Below are 17,021 nucleotides of genomic sequence, written 5' to 3' on the forward strand. Positions count from 1 at the left end.
AGTAGGGTGGTGAAGAACTGGAATGGGTTACCTAGGGAGGTAGTGGAATCTCCTTCCTTAGAGGTTTTTAAGGTCAGGCTTGACAAAGCCCTGGCTGGGATGATTTAGTTGGGGTTGGTCCTGCTTTGAGCAGGGGGTTGGACTAGATGACCTCCTGAGGTCCCTTCCAACCCTGAGATTCTATGATTCTATGACCCAGTAAACACTTAAGCACATGAATAACTCTAATCCCAAGAGTCGAATCACAGAAATCAATGGAACTAGTTACATTAGTAGAGTTATTCACATGGATAGATATTTGTAGGATCATGCCCATAATCGTCAGATAGAAGATTATATTGATAATATACTACACTTGTTATTTGCCAGAAGGCCAATATCGTTCTTATAATAACTATATTAAAATATATAATAATGATATCAACCCAACTCTCATGAGTAACCCTTCAATAAGAAACCAAAGTGAGTGAATGCACAATGGAAAGTGAAAAAGTAAAATATATTTAAAAAAAGGTAGTACAGGATGGTCAGTTATTTGTACACATTCATGATTTTTTAAATTATAAAAATATTTGAGCGTGGGTAAGTAAACACATGAACACTTTTGCATAAGTACATTTCACTCCCACTTCCCAACAACAGCAAAAGTTTGTTTGTTTTTCCCCTCTCTCTCCAGGGCTGGTCATAGTTTAAGAAAAATAAATCAAATCTCTCTCCAAGGACAGAAAATACTTCAAAGAGCCCTTCTGGTTTTTCTTCCTTCTCTCTTCCGACTTCTCAGACTCCAAGCTTCTAATCATATAGATCCTAGAATCTTATTCAGAAAAAACTCCCACTAACTTTTCAGGGAAAGACTATAGGATTGGGCCCCAATACCTATCAAAAGATACTTAAATAATAAGATCTGACTGCAATTACTGAATTTTAACTTACAATTTAAGCAAATACATCTTGTATTTAAAGTTGTTACACTTAAAATTTTCTAGCAATGCAGTAATTCAACAGCTTTTTGTTGTTGTTGTTAAACTATATTTTTTAATAGGACTAATGGGTATGAGGTGATTAAAAATGAGTTCATGAATTCACATGCTGCTGGGTTTGGTCACTAGAATTCATATTTCTATAGAGTAGTTCACTGTCATTGTAATTAATATCCATAATACATATATTCTCGTATGTATGGAAAATCCTCTGTTCGGGTAAGTACCTGGTATTTAAGACAGTTATATACACAATATATAATGCACAGCTTTGTTTCATTGAAATATTTTTATATGTAACATAGGTCATTCAAATATCAAAAAAGCACTGGACATGATCTTGATCTAACTAAAAGTAAATGGGAAATTTCAAATGCTATTTAATATTCAGCATTAAAATGATGAAGAGCTTCTATTTGAAGGGTATGAAAGACACATACTGACATTTCATGGAACAGGTGAGAATACTCAGAATAGGAAGGGGCATAGACAGTTTTTAAAGTTGGATACAGAAAGTCAGTCTGACATATCAGTGATTGTCACAGATCAACATTAATAACAAAAGGCACACATCTACGACACAGGTAACAAGTTGTATACCTGATTCAGATCTCAGTTACTCTATTTGACCAGAATTTGGCCCATTTACTTCATGATTTAGTCCTCTATCTGTAAATTGGTAAAGGAAATAATAATTACACTGAACTTTGCCTCAATGGTTTTACTTGTTTGTTATAACCCTTCTCCAGGTCCTCCTACTGTCTCCTCTATGTTTGGGTCCTGAACCTTAAAACACTTACATATATGAGTAACTTTATTTGCATGAGTAGTTCCATTGAGTTTCATGAGACTACTCATGTGAGTAGAGTTAAAGTTATTCATGTGCATAATTGTTTGCAGGATCAAGGACATAGATTGCAAAAAGAACAGGAGTACTTGTGGCACCTTAGAGGCTAACAATTTTATTTGAGCATAAGCTTTCATAGGCTACAGCCCACTTCATCACATGCATACACTGGAACATACAGCAAGAAGATATTTATACATACAGAGAACATGAAAAGATGGAAGCAGCCATACCAACTGTAAGAGGCCAATCAATTGAGATGAGCTATCATCAGTTGGAGAAGGAGGGAAAAAAAACTTTTGAAGTGATAATCGAGATGACCCAAAGAAGGTGAGAGGATACTTAACATGGGGAAATAGATTCAATTAGTGTGGCTACTTCCACCTTTTCATGTTCTCTGCATGTATAAATATCTTCTTGCTGTATGTTCCAGTCTATGCATCCGATGAAGTGGGCTGTAGCCCACAAAAGCTTATGCTCAAATAAATGTTAGTCTCTAAGGTGCCACAAGTACTCTTGTTCTTTTTGCGGATACAGACTAACACGGCTGCTACTCTGAAACCTGTCATAGATTGCAAACTCTTCAGTGCAGATTCCTTTCTTATTCTCTATCCTGAAGAAAACTAGCACACAGTGAGTGATAGATCAATATTAAGAATAATAGATTCTCCTAATATCACAGAGTTTGGGGCACACAGCAAACTTCCAAGATTACAGAACTTATATTTTGAGTTATTTTAAAAATATTCACCCAGTTTTTATAGCCACACTTCTGCCATACTAACATACACCTTAATGCATATGAAACTTGAAAGATATCTTTATATAGTATACCTTATATTAAAAATTCCAACTCTAGTTATCCAGAAGATAATGTTTATCTTCACCAATATAAAGCAAGTCAGATTCAGGAAATAAAGATTTGCAGTCAGGAAGATCTAATTTCCTTTAAAATGGACACCTCCAGTATACGTTATCAGATATTCACAGTCAATATTTTAGAACCTGGCTTACCATATATAACTTCCTGATAGGTTTGTCACTCAGAAGCAGTGACAGGCGTTTAATAAACAAGGATTTACTTCGCCCAATCTTTATTTGTCCACTTCAGTGTCACAACTCTAAAATGGGCAGTTAAATACTATGAAAAGAAACAACATCGGAAATGACCCAGACAGGGTTATTCAGCTGTGTTTCTGGGGAGCCTCCCATGATTGGTCTCAAGTGGCCAATGTTTATATAAGAAAAGAAGGTACTTTGGGGGGGGGGGTTTGCCAAAAAGTCTTACAAATGCCAAATATGCAACATTAATTGTCTCAGGCCCCTGTGAGGCAAGGAGCATCCTTAGATCCCATGGATGTAAACAAGAGCTGAGTGGACTGAGCCCATCGCAGGAGGTGCTCAGGACCTTGCAGTATTAGCCGCATACTTCATTCACTCATGTCTGTTCAGAAATATATACAAATCATTTTTGTTTTTCTATTTATAACAATAAAATTTAGCTCATTTAGTGTCTGATCCAATATCCATTAAAGTCAATAGGAATCTATTGACTTTAGTAGGAGTTGGATCAGACCTAAACAGAGCTTATTGTCTGTGGATCTCAAATTCCTTTGCAGAGGAGGGTAAGTACCATTATCACTGTTTTACAGATATAGAAACTGAAGCCCTCGAGCGGCTCTAGCAATTTCGCCGCCCCAAGCACGGTGGCACGCCGCGGGGGGCGCTCTGGCAGTCGCCAGTCCCGCGGCTCCGGTTGACCTCCTGCAGACGTGCCTGTGGAGGGTCCGCCGGTCCCGCGGCTCCGGTGGAGCATCCGCAGGCACGCCTGCGGGAGGTCCACCGGAGCCGCGGGACCAGCAGACCCTCCGCAGGCACGCCTGCGGGAGGTCCACCGGAGCTGCGGGACCAGCAGACCCTCCGCAGGCACGCCTGCGGGAGGTCCACCGGAGCCACCTGCCGCCATCCTGGCGACAGGCAGAGCGCCCCCCGTGGCATGCCGCCCCAAGCACGCGTTTGGCGTGCTGGGGTCTGGAGCCGGCCCTGGAAGCCCTGTAAAGTGATTTTCCCCAGTCACACAACAGATCAGTGGCAGCGCTATGAATAGAACCCTAGTCTCCTGACTCCTGCTCCATTGCCCTGTCCAATGGACCACAATGCCTTACCTAACATAAAACACATACTACAGAAACATGTCTTAGTGCATGATGCGCTAGCTTTATTAAAAAACAAAAAGCAAAAACAAAAACTCCTGTCTAAGCTAGACAATTTAAGAATCTATAAATTAGAAAGATATTGGCCCACATTCACCAGTACACTGCTCCAACAATGCAAAACAACTGTAAAGTCAGGTGTAGCCAGGTTTATGACTGCTTTGTACCACTGGAATGGAGCGAAACAGCTGGAGTGCCCCCATGATTCTAGGCCAAGGTGAGTAACTGCTCTCAGCAGGTGCGTGCACTCTTTCCACAAAAGCTGAAGTACAGCATGCATATTCACCCCCACTAGATAACACTAGAATGACATCAGCACCAAATCAATTATCAATGGACAGCTCAGACTTTTGCAAGTAATTTCCTTGATTTGTTTTAGCAATGAACAACTAACTTATTGCATGATCTCACAACAGAATACTCAGCGTGGCTCTAATTCGTTTCAGCTGCCTTATGTTTGTAATAAAAAAGATAGTAAATCAGGAACGAAGCTATGGCTCTGTACTCAGAGGCTAGAAAATTATACACATTGTCCTGCAATACCCACACAGAGATCCCAAACTTTTAAAATCCCACGGACCATCTGAGCTCTGGGGATGTAAAGCTTGTTAGCTGTTGTGTTCTCACTAGATGTGGAAATGATTTACTGATGACCGAATGGTTCCCCACCCAGAAATCTCCTCCTCTCATACTTACACTGGGGTTGGTGAACAGGGAAACTGGTTCCAGGCACATTTGTACTGCGCCTGAATAAACCGCTCAGTTCCATCCAGCACAGAGCAGCTCACGTTCTTGTTCACTATGTAGGCACACCAGTTCCTGGGAGAGGGTGACAAAAAGCAGGACAAATGCACAGTTAAAGGGGCAAACAATAAAGGTTATGAAACCAGTGGCACGTCAAGTGTAGAACAAACGCTCCAGTCAGGAGACAGCCCTGCGTGCCTGTAGCTCGTAAAACCTTCTCCATGTCCTCCAGCACGAGCCTACGATCAGCCCTTTGGGCGAATGACTTTGCGGCGCCCCGAGCGAAGTGTCAGCATCCACCCCCCCTCCCCAACCACTCCTGCAGCCATTTCAAGCGTTGGGGCTTTGCAGTCATTCCTCTCGCCCTGGCTCGCCCAGCTCGAACCCCCGGGCTAAAGGGGACCCCCGGGAGCCTCCCGCCCCCCAGCTCTGCCTCCGGAGTAGCGGCGGAGACCTGAGCCGGGCGCAGTGCCCCGGAGGGCGGGAGCGAGTCAGTCAGCGGGAGAGCAGCCCCGGGAGCCGCAGCTGGGACCCTCCCGCTCGCCCCGCGCACGCAGGAGGGAGACGCACTTACTTGCTCCTGGCGCCTGGCCGGTTGTACCTCAAGTGCGGGGTGGCCTCGCTGAGCCCGCCGGCCAGAGACAGGAGAAGCGCCAGTGCCCACCCCAGGGGCGCGACGGGTCCCGGGCGCAGCCCCATTGCGGCGGGCAGGGCAGGGCAGGGGCTGGAGCGCCCCGCGCCTGGCTGGGGAGTGGCGCCCGAGCGGGGCTGGCGCGGGGAGCAGCCCGGGCTAGAGACACCCGAGAACGGGCCGCGGCGGGCAGAGACGTGCCCCCGCCCAGCGATACGCGCCGCTGAACCCCCTGCCCCGTTCGCGTCTCCCCGGTTCTCTCCTCTCGCCCCTGCGCTTTCTCCCTCCGTTCTCCTCTCTCCGCCTGCGGTCCCGCACTGACGCAACAGCCCCCCCGACGGGTGACTCCCCTCTACCCCCACGCCTTGTCTGACCAAACTCGTGCAAGGCAGGCACCCCCCACGGCGTTCCCACCCTGCGGGGGGCGGGGGGGCAGGTCTCGATTACTTCAGCATACTCAGTTGTGGAGGGGTTTTTTTGTCTTCCAGAGACAGCGTTTACTCATGATCTCTGCACACAGCCCCACAGCCGGACAAGGGCCGACCCTTACAGACACACAGGCCCCACCCCGCCCTCTGTTGGCCAGCACCTCTGGCAGGACCTTTGTCTTGTAAGCCCCTAGAGGAGCGCACACGTGCAACTGTAAGATACTTAGGCACAGAGGCAACTCATCTGGCATGCAGCCACCGCTCCCTCCCCCGCCAGTCAGACAAGCCAGCAAACAGTAACAGTGACGGCCTGTGCAATCAATGCTTTATAAGTTAATACTGGTAACTAATGGAGAAACGGCTTAGTCCAAAATGAACATTATACCATGTGTGGTGTCACATATCTCACACAATGGGAGTGCTGCCATGCTACCCATACACCATGACCCCCTAGGGTTGGAAACTGTCTAATCCCACAAAAGGAACACCCCAGCCGCCACTCGCTCCATCCCACGCTCCCTCCCTCCCTCTCATTGAGCCAGGGCAGGGGGTTGGGGTGTGGGAGGAGGGTGAGGGGTTTGGGGTGCAGGAGAGGGCTGCAGGCTGGGGCAGGGGCGTTGGGGGGTACAGGCTCTGGGCAGGGGGTGCAGGCTCCAGCAGAGGCCAGAAATTAGGGGTTCAGGAGGCAGCTCTTGGCTAGGGCCAAGGTTTTTGGAGTGTGGAAGAGGGTGCAGGCTCTGGGGTAAAGCTGGGGATGAGGGGTTTGGGGTGCAGGATAGGGATCCAGGCTGGGGCAGGGGGTTGAGGTGCTGCGGGGGGAGAATATGGGCTCTGGGTAAGGCCAGAAATGAGAGATTCAGGAGGGGGTGGGCTCTGGCTGGGGGTGTGAGCTCTGGGGTAAAGCTGAGGATGAGAGGTTTGGGGTGCAGGAGGGGGCTCAGGACTGGGGCAGGGGGTATGTGGGAGGGTGTGGAGTCCCAGTGGCACTTACCACAGCTCCCAGGAAGTGGCCATGAAGCTCCATGTGTTGCCCTCATGCCCGCAGGCACCACTCGCAGCTCCCATTGGTCACGGTTCCCAGCCAATGGGAGCTGTGGTGCCGGCCCTCAGGGCAGGGGTAGTGCACGGAGCCTCCCTGGCCACCCATGCGCCTAAGGGCTGCAAGGACCTAGCTGCTGCTTTCGGGAGCCACACAGAGCTAGGGCAAGCAGGGAGCCTGCCTTAGTCCCGCTGCGCTGCCCCCCGTTTAAGGTTTTACTTTGGAAAATGACAGGCTCATATTCCTATAATTCTTAGAAGAGACATGTCTTTTTGTTCTGTATTTGCAGAGTGTCTCTCACACTGGTGGCCTGGTTTACGATTGGGGTCCCTTGATGCTACTACAATACAAACAAATAACTCATTACCATCATAACATTTATCTTCACCTTAGTGCTTCTCACATGGTCTGACATAACTCCTAACCTTACCTGAATTCCACCTGCCAATCTGCCAAAATCTACTGTACAACTGCTTGGCTGATAAGGTCACCAAATCTGAAAGAAAATTAGCTTGCAAAACTATGAGGCCAAATCAGTCTTTCTGCAAATTTCTAGTTGCTTCACTTGAAACTGCTGAAGTTTTCTACCCATGCTTACCACTAGAAAATTTGCTAAATTACAGGTGCATTGGAAGAGACCATCTAAGATAAGAACTATTCAAGATTACTGCCCTCTCTTTAATCCATTTAGGAATGATGGATGTCTTTATTGTTTCACCTAAAATAACAACATCCTTCCAACAGTGCTCCATAGCTGTTGTGGGAAAGACAACAAGTGACTGATTGTAATAAATGATTTTACAGACAAAGTTCAAATAATCTACTGCCATGGTTTACACTTACAATACTATTACATTTTAGACTTAGTTATTTATGCCAATAGAACTTCTTTGGAATTTCTCTTGAGTAAGGCAAGATAGAATCCAGCGTGGTCCCAAATACATCATAAACACAACAATAAAGACTCTTTCATATTTTCCCCTCCACTAAAGGAACCCCAACCACCCCCCTTTCAAAAGGCTACAAGTAATATGTAAGAGTGGGATGTCCCCAAAGAGAAAATCATCAAATAATTGAGGACTGAGGTCATCTCTATCTTTTGAATGACTGCACACTGCAAAAATGAATTGGATGATTTAAACAAACATAAGTAAGACAGTGGTATGTCTTTATACACAAAATATTTTGTTTTAATTTATACCCTGATGAGTGAAAATGATTCAGGTGCCCCATAATAACCAGATAGCAGTTTCTATTTCTAGTTTTGCATGAGGTGCCCTAACAACCCATAGCTTGAAACCTGGATTCTGTGATCAAACACAATATGAAACACAGTAGAACAGAGGGTAACTGTAAGCCTTCATTTATTAATCTCCTTGTCATGACAAATAATGAATCAACTAACAGTTGCCTGAAACTTTCTTCAGAACTCCACCCTAAGGAGAAATGTATCTTGGAGTATATGAACATACGATCACACGTATCTGCTGTTTTCTGAAATATCAATGCTTCTAGCTCCTAGCCCAACAGTTAGAATCCTCATAAATGGTATGAGGTGGGAATGATAATCCTTGCTGTCATTACTTGTTTATGAGAAAGAAATATGATACTTCATCCGCCACAGACACAATGCATTTTATGATTTGCTTCATTGGAAAATTAAACATGAACCAAAAAATTTAAAAATAAAATCCCTTAGGATTGTTCTCTTCCTACCAATGAAACAGAGACTGCATGGAACTTTGAACCTGAACAATATTGCACAGAATAAATAGCTTTATTCACCAGAGTGAAGTGGCTTAAAAAGCAAATAACAGCATTAAGATAAAAACAATTACCTTCCTTTTGTAACTGTTGTTCTTTGCCATGTATTGCACATATCCACATTTCACTCTAGATGTGTGCATGCCCCATGCACAGTTACCAGAAATTGTTGCCTCAGCGTTACCCGCTGGGGCGGCTTGAGTGCTCTCTGCTGCCGCACACCTTTAGCACCAGTACAAGTGCCAGGCTGACCCTCAATTCCTTCTTTCTAGAAAAATCTGATATAGAGTGGTGAGACGGCGGAGAATGGGCATGTGCAGTACATCTTGAAGAACAATAGTTACGACAGGTAGGAAACCGTTTTTCTTCGAGTGATTGCACATGTGTATTCCACTCTAGGTGACTCCCAAGGAGTTGAATAGGTGGAGTGATCAGAGTTAATGAACTTCTGAAGGCTACATTCTCTAGGTTAAAAATTCTCCTCTGTGAGAGGGGCTAATGAAGATTTCCCATGCACTGTAGGAATCGTCTTGGGAATTTCTACAAGTCCGAGATGACATGATAGATCCCAATAAGAATTGTTATGGTGTGAATGTTTCCGTCACATGAAAGTAATATTAATCTTGACACTTGGATCCACCCCAAACTCTTTTAATAAAACCAGGTAGCCCATTAATATCTGCAACAGAGAACAGAGCTTGAATAGCACCTTCAACATGCATCTGAGTCTAAAATTCTTATCTAGTGCATTGTAGCCTGTTCTGTGATTCACAAAAATGATTTTTGTTGCATTAGCTGATATAAGCCCATTGATAATTTGTTGGCATTGAGTCCAATTCTAGATCTCTGGTCAAATTCTTCCATTTCAATTCAATTAAAATTCTTCTAACTGTAGTTCTTTGAGTGATCGCACATGCACATTCCACTCTCGGTGTGAACGCACCCCCCGCTGAGTCACCAGAGATTTTCCCCACAGGGCCGTGATGGCAAGGTCTGCACCGTGGCAAGCATATCTAGTTCCCCTTTTGACTGTACCAAACAGCGTGGTACTGAATGTTGAAATAATCCAGTGGGTTCACTCTTGTCTGCTGGCACCAATAACGCTGACTCCTGTGCTGCCAGTGATACTGGTACTGACAGCAGCAATTGCCTCCGGTGTGGTTGGTACCACGATAGTATTGGTACCGCGTGGTGCTGCAGATATAGAAAGCTCTGTGCCTGCATAGGTGCCAAAGTCGATGATGTTGCCTTCTGCTGTACCAAGGCCAGGGAATGCTTCAGCTTAGATAGCACTCTACTCTGATCCCCATGCCTGGCAGTCCTCGGTGTCGAGAATTGCCCCCTTTTGGCAGGCTGTTTGATGCCTTTTTCTAGGCACTGGGGATGGTGATTGGTGCTGGGATTCAAGCAATTTACCTACCTGTCTTCTATCCAAAGACTCATGTAAATAGGAATGAACAATGTCTTCAGTCATTGGATGTTAGATGGGCTCTAGTTTTCTATATAGAAAGAACTAAACCGTTCTGACGGTCCACCCAACTGTTTGTATCTGTAGCGGACAGGATGAAAGTCTCCCAGTCTCTTCTCAGACAATTTTGTCCTGGATAATTTCATGTATTTGCACTTGTTATGATCAGGCAGATGTTCACCTGCCAGCTAACCTGATTGCTCATTCCACAAGGTCACAATCATCCTCCGCAGCATTCTTAGTGCAGATCCCTATTCTGAACATTTGTAAAACAGCAACCTGGCCATCGGCACACACATTCTCCTTCCATTATGCCATCACTCAGCATTCCAGAGATGATGCCGAATGTGGTTGAGCTGTACTGCATACAGTCCATTTGATAAGATTGGGTCTTCATAGTTTGGTATGTATACACAGTAGTTAGACCCGGGGCTAAAAAAAAAAAAGGATCAAAGTGACACTGGCAGTTCTAATTTGCTGCAAACTTAGGTTCTATAGATATACATTTATAATATTTAAAAACAATAGAAATATTTCCATTAAACTTTTTTATTCAAATTCCAGTGAAAATAGTTTTTTAAAAGAAATAAGCAATCCTCCACAATGTTTGCAACCCAACATTCAGCAGCATGCTATTGCATGATAACATGAAAGTGATCGGAAATGGACTAGAAGCAAATGCAAGATTTCATTGCCAAAGTAGGGAGAACTGCACAAAGTAGATAAATACAATAAATAGTGAATCATACATTCAATATTTAAAACAATAATCTTATAACAAATTATCCTTAATTACAAGGTAACTGTATCCATACAACTGATGTCTTTGTATGTTCTGTGTATTGTGCCTTTAATTTGTTAAGCATGCTCCCTGTGTGCATATTGCAGCAGACAATTATTTTTAAAGTTCCTGGTTCCTTTTTCCAAAAACAAAATGATTCCTAGAAACTTGCCACAAAAATTTACCAAAAGAACAGACGTGGGAAGCTTTTTTAAGACGGCCAAAAATTCCAAACTGTGATTTGAAACTCTTTTAGTTAAGCAGGTGCAAACCTCTGGCATGTATGCTCTTATTTTTATTTAAACCAGACTCATTTCAGTCTAACTTATAATCGGAATCAATTTAAGCGAAACTGCAATAACCCCTCAAACTGAAATGAGAGAGTGTCAACAAAGAAGTTTGCTCCAGTTTAACCAAGTAGATTTAAAAACTGATTTAAATTAAACTGATGCAACTTTCTTATATAGACAACTCCCAAGACTGTAATGCTCAACAGCTTACTTGGTTCCTGAAAAAATAGTTGTCAGCACCTTAGTGGCTTTCCAATTATGTGTTTTGAAGGGTGTATTTAATATTTTTGACAGTTTCTCAGCTATTTTACACTCCAGATCAGCCTGGAACCTCTATTCAAAGGTAAATCTTATTTTTGGTTCACGGGTGCATATTTTAAAAAGCTTGTAATGTTCTTACAGAAACGTGAGTTTAAAAGAAAACATAACAAAATACAATATTGAGAAAAACATGGTATTATGTAAAAACTCATTAGCAAAAACCTCTGACCTTGTACCTAACCACACACAAAAATGGCAATGTTTATAATAGGGTTTATGGAAGCCAACTTATTTCTTTCTGACATAGCCAGCTGGATATAAAGCAATATATATTTGGAGTCCACAGTTTTTCTCTGGTTTCCACACCATAGTATCCTGTAGAACATACTGCTACTTTTTTCCAATAAATGTATGATTTAAGTTATACTAGTTGTCACATTCAGAAATGAACGTTTTTAAAAAAAAAGAACAGGAACAAACCAAGGAAAAAACCTCTCCTCTCTAGTCTGCACTTTTAAATTGCTTCTTATAAATGTTATGCGCCTTTCTAGGAGTTACACTCAAAACTACAACTCATACCATAGACTGCAGCTTTCTGCTGAACATAGCAGAATGACAGCTCAAGGGCATTCACCCACCTCAATCAGTGACACTTATGAGGCAGAAGATTAAGACTAACTGGGGGCTAAAAATATGTAATCCTCTAAAATCAATTGTGGTCCCCCAAACAGACGACTAATTCCAGACAGGCACACGCACCATTGGACAGATTCTTCCAAGTAACCACTCTACCCTTCCTGTCCCAAATAGGTTCTGATCACTTTATTATTCATTATCAACAATGAACAAGTATAGAGTCAGATTGTGATATGCATACTTGTGTGTGAATCGTCCCTCTAAATTCAATGGGACTACCTATGTGAGAGTAAGGCTATCATAATCTGACCCATGCAGAGCATCGTGCAATCCCTACCCCAAGGAGTTTACAGTCAAAATGAGACACAGTCAGCAAAATATACACAGATGCACACGATGTACTACATGAAACTCCTGCATTCAGGCTAGTGATCTAAGTTCCCTCTAAGCTGCACGGCCACGCAGCAGCCTATTAAGCACCACGTAGGCGCTCAGGGCTGCAGTAGGGAGAGAGGCCTTTCCCCTAGTCCTGGACCTGTTGCAGCTGGAGGAGAGGCATCCCTCCCCCGGCCCCAACCCAGCTGCAGCTGGGGGAGGGGCACCTCTCCCTCCAAACCCAGGTGCTGTTGCAGGGAGAGAGAACTGAGGGGAGAGAGAACTCTCCCTGCTTCAGGGCAGTCTGAACCCCAAACCCCTCATCCCTGTCCCCACCCCAAAGCCCACACCCCTAGCCGGAGCCCTCACCCCCCTGCCCCAGCCCTGAACCTCCTCCCACACTTCAAATCCCTCGACCCCACCCCACCTTGGGGGGCAGCTTCAGGCACCAGCATGCCAAGTGCATGCCTGGGACGGCAAGCCACAAGGGGCGCTCTGCCGGTCGCCGCGAGGGCGGCAGGCAGGTTGCCTTCAGCAGCATGCCTGCGGAGGGTCCGCTGGTCCCGCGGCTTCGACGGACCTCCTGCAGACGTGCTGCCGAATCCGCAGGACCGGGGACCTCCCGCAGGCAAGCTACCAAAGGCAGCCTGCCTGCCGTGCTTGGGGTGGCAAAATACCTAGAGCCGCCCCTGACCCCGCCACATCACTTCTATAGTGGTGCACATAACAAAATTCATTCTGCACATGGATGTAAAAAATTAGAGGGAACACTGCCACTGATACTGATCTTTGATGATGCCTTACATTCACCTTTTGTCAGCTGATCATCACTGAAAAGCTTCATGGAAGGTGGTAATTTTAAGAGCGGTTTGGATGAAGCTCAGGTGGAAGAGGAGGGTGTTCCAAATGTAAGGGGCATCATGAAAGTAGACACAAAAATGAGAGTGGGAGAAAAATACAAAAGGGGAGTCATGGGATTGGGAACAAGGTATGGGGAAAAATAGGCAATGAGAAGGGGAGTAGACAAAAGTGAGCAAAGCAATGTAGGAAGGGGCAGACTTGTGCATGGCCTTGAAACAAAGGATGAGAGGCTTGGAAATTGAATAGGAAAGCAGGAGAAAGCCAATGAAGGGACTGAAATAGGAGAATGGCAAATCAGAAAGGTAGCAGGAGCAGAGGGTACAGATTTTAGCTGCAGCAGTTCATACAGACTTGAGGACCAGGAGGCAAGATGCAGGAGTCAGAAGCAAGAAGCTGTAATAGTCGAGGACAGGAAGCAGGGTCTTCATCAGGTGCAGGTACTTTGGCATACTCTTACCCTTTATAGATGCCAAAATACAACTATGAGAGAGGACAAAGGCTTTTATATCACCATTTAGTTATCTGAATAATTGCATTGTAGCTGGGGCCTTGAAAATACTGGTTTCTGACGCGATTTTCCACTTATTCTGATTCCGTGGGCCCCCTCTAGGGGCCCCCTCTATTTAGGGGCTAACTGTTCAAAGACTGAAGGTTAAATACACATTACAATGGAAGACTATATACAAAGAAATATTTCAAAAGAGAAACTGAAACTAATAGCAAACCTGGAAAACTGAAGGTTTATATATATATATATATATATATATATATATATATATATACACATGTTTTGCACCTCTGTAATAAATTATGGTGTACATAGAACATTTTCTCTAATCTCATATTATTTTGTACTTGTAAATGTTTACACTGGGCTGTATACAGATTCCTATACAGAAGGGTCAATGGTGGCAAGAATTTATTTTAAAAGAGATGAATGCAAAGGCTGGTATTTTTCAAAATAATATAAAGGAGATAAGGCCAATATCCTCAAAGTTATTTAGGATTTCAATGAGAATGAGGTGCCTAAATACCTTTGAGGATCTGGACCTAAGTGTCCAAAATGAGCTGATATTTACTCCCTCTCATTTTTCTACTTTTAATGGGAAGTATAAGGGGATTGGGGTGTCTACATCTTTTAGGCTCATTTGAAAATCTCAAAGAAAATCAAAAAGATACTCAATTGAATGAAATTGATTACAGCAGTGGTCCCCAACCTTTTCCACGTAGCGGGCGCCGGACGACGAGCCACCAAGGACCGTGGCTGGTGGACAAGCATCCGCCAAAATGCCTCCAAAAAACGGCAATGTCAAGAGGCATTGCTGAGGAAATGCCGCCGAAAATCAGCAGCATTTCGGCGGCGACACCTCTTGATGACGCTGCTTTTTGGTGGCATTTCGGAGGATGCTTGTCTGCCGGCCAGTAAGTGGGTGCCATGGCACCCGTGGGCACCACGTTGGGGGCCCCTGTCTAAAAGTTATTAAAAAAGCCTTACACCTAAAAAAGGGGGTTAGTTTGTTTGTTTTGTATCATTTTGCTTTGCTTGTAACTGCTTCTAATAGCACTTTCCATTTTTAATCATACTAAGAAAAAACTAAAATTAGCACCTACTATATGTATAAGGAAGAATTGTCTTTTGATTCAGTCAGGTACTTTATCTGGGAACTTACAGATGGATGTTCATGTGTTTTTGTGCAATACAGACTGTGTGTGAAAGTTAAGGGCTGAAGAACTAGGCTGTGAATTGATCAAATGAATTATCCAAGATGAAAGTACAAACAACAATAGCCCCAATTCTGCATTGTGCAGAGTCCCACTGATATTAATGAGAATCTGCAGTAGCAGAACCCAATGCAGGATTGGGGTCTTTGTGTTTTACATTACATTAAGACATGAATTGATTTGGTACAACACAGCACATATTTAGGGAAAAGATGATGTATTGAGAACTGTTTTCCACGTACAGTGGCCCTGTCTATCCTTTCTTTCCAACACCGAGAGAGAATGATGGGTTTTAGAGAGAGATATCTCCTAACCAGTCATCCCAAGACACTAAATTATCACCAGTAAATTGTCAGTCATTTCTGGCAAGGAAGAACAGCCCAGGCTGCCACACTGCATATTAATATTTCCTAGTGAAGTAAGCATTTATTTGTCAGTATTTATGTCAACAAGGTTTAGAACACTCAGCGGATTTCAGTACTGTCTTTAAATTACCTACAATAGAACAACTTTTCAAACCCAGCCCAGTGATGAACTTCCTCTCTCCCACCTGAGACAGAGTTATTTCCTGATGCTATTTCCTTTCATTCTTCAGACACCTCTTGTTCTTCAAACATACTTCCTGGTGCCGATTGTCTTGATGGTCATTTCAATCATGCACTAACCTCTGTCATCCTTATTTTGTCTTTTTATTGTTTAAAGGAAATATCTGTAGCCTATAAAGGATAGGTCATCTTATTGCTTTGGATTAGCAACAGCTGCAGGAATGATGAAAGAGGTCACTGTGTTAGAAGAGAACTTTCAAACAGCATAAATCACTGATACATATTTTGTACAGTGGACTGAAAATCATTTGCTCAAATACCTTAACTAAGTTAACAGCATTATTGGATAGCATGTAGAAGCGCTGGAATGAATTCATTATTTTGGAGTTTATTCAAGAGTGTGAAGAGTTTATGTATGACTGCACCTACTCAGGAATGAAGTCAGTCATGGATTCAGTTATTACTTTTTGGAATGTTGTATTTTCAATGTTTAAAATGTTTTATTTACACTGTCTACTATACTATACTACTATGAATCACCTTTATATCAGCATAATGGCATCTAGAAGATGTACCAGTATTAGAACTAGTTGGGAATTTTCCATTGGAATGAGTTTCCAATGGAAAATGCAGTTTCTGCAAAAATCAAAAATGTCCATGGGAAAATTTTGATCTGCAAAAAATTAAAAATAGATTCCCATTAAGAAAATTGAAATGAAGTATAAAGACAATGAAGACTAAGTCTCTAATAAATTAATAAAGTCAACATTCTCCATCCTGCTCCCATGTTAACTATGGCCCACTGCCTATATGTATTATTCTTTAACTCCTGGTATGTTTTCTCAAGTTATTAGCCATTTGTTATTGTCTGCAGTGTGTTAGAGTCGGAAACACCTCTCTCTCCTTTCTCTCTAAGTTCAAATACCATGGCAACTCTCCTCTGGCCTTCAGCTCTTCCCAAAACCCATGGACATCTCTATGGGTAAGCCACAATTGGTCACTTTTAAGTGACTTGAAACTCTTCCTTCTCTCTGGCAGACAAAAGTGTGTAGTCTTGATAATTGCTTCCAAGGCCCTACAAGCATTTTGGTACATTCAGAGTTGTACAAAAGAAAAAAAATACATACATATTGTGGCCAAGACACTGAACCACCTTGAGAATAAACTAGAGAGCACACCAGGGGGAAGAATCCTGCCTCAGACTATTCCTCAGCTATTACTGAAGCCTCAGGTCTTGCTCTATCATGTAGCAGTAAAAATGTTGAAAGGAATATTATGGTTTTAAAAGCTCAAGTTTGAGTGCAGGTTACTGAGACAGCTAAGTGACCCCAAATGACTCAGTCCTGCTTCCACTGAAATCAATGGCAATAAGATCAAGTTCTAAGGTGACCAGATGTCCCGATTTTATAGGGACAGTCATGGTATTTGGGGCTGTT

General features: G+C 43.4%; 1 protein-coding gene across 7 annotated transcripts in view; it reads right to left on the minus strand.

Moving 5' to 3' along the window:
* EMILIN2 (elastin microfibril interfacer 2) overlaps nucleotides 1-6,862 on the minus strand; it is a 66,707-nt gene extending 59,845 nt beyond the window's left edge. The window contains exons 1-2 of one of the 7 annotated variants that reach the window (XM_039522428.1): nucleotides 5,359-5,973; nucleotides 4,737-4,859 (exon numbers count right to left, since the gene is read on the minus strand). In XM_039522428.1, coding sequence (XP_039378362.1) covers nucleotides 4,737-4,859; nucleotides 5,359-5,483 — 248 coding nt within the window. In that variant the 5' untranslated portion in view covers nucleotides 5,484-5,973. Of the gene's footprint in view, nucleotides 1-4,736; nucleotides 4,860-5,358; nucleotides 5,984-6,083; nucleotides 6,103-6,834 lie in introns of those variants that run through there. The other 6 variants (XM_039522431.1, XM_039522432.1, XM_039522435.1 and 3 more) reach the window with 6 other exon arrangements.
* Nucleotides 6,863-17,021: the final 10,159 nt, after the last annotated feature.

Source organism: Mauremys reevesii, linkage group 2 (genome assembly GCF_016161935.1).
Source record: "Mauremys reevesii isolate NIE-2019 linkage group 2, ASM1616193v1, whole genome shotgun sequence".
Taxonomy (NCBI): domain Eukaryota; kingdom Metazoa; phylum Chordata; order Testudines; family Geoemydidae; genus Mauremys; species Mauremys reevesii.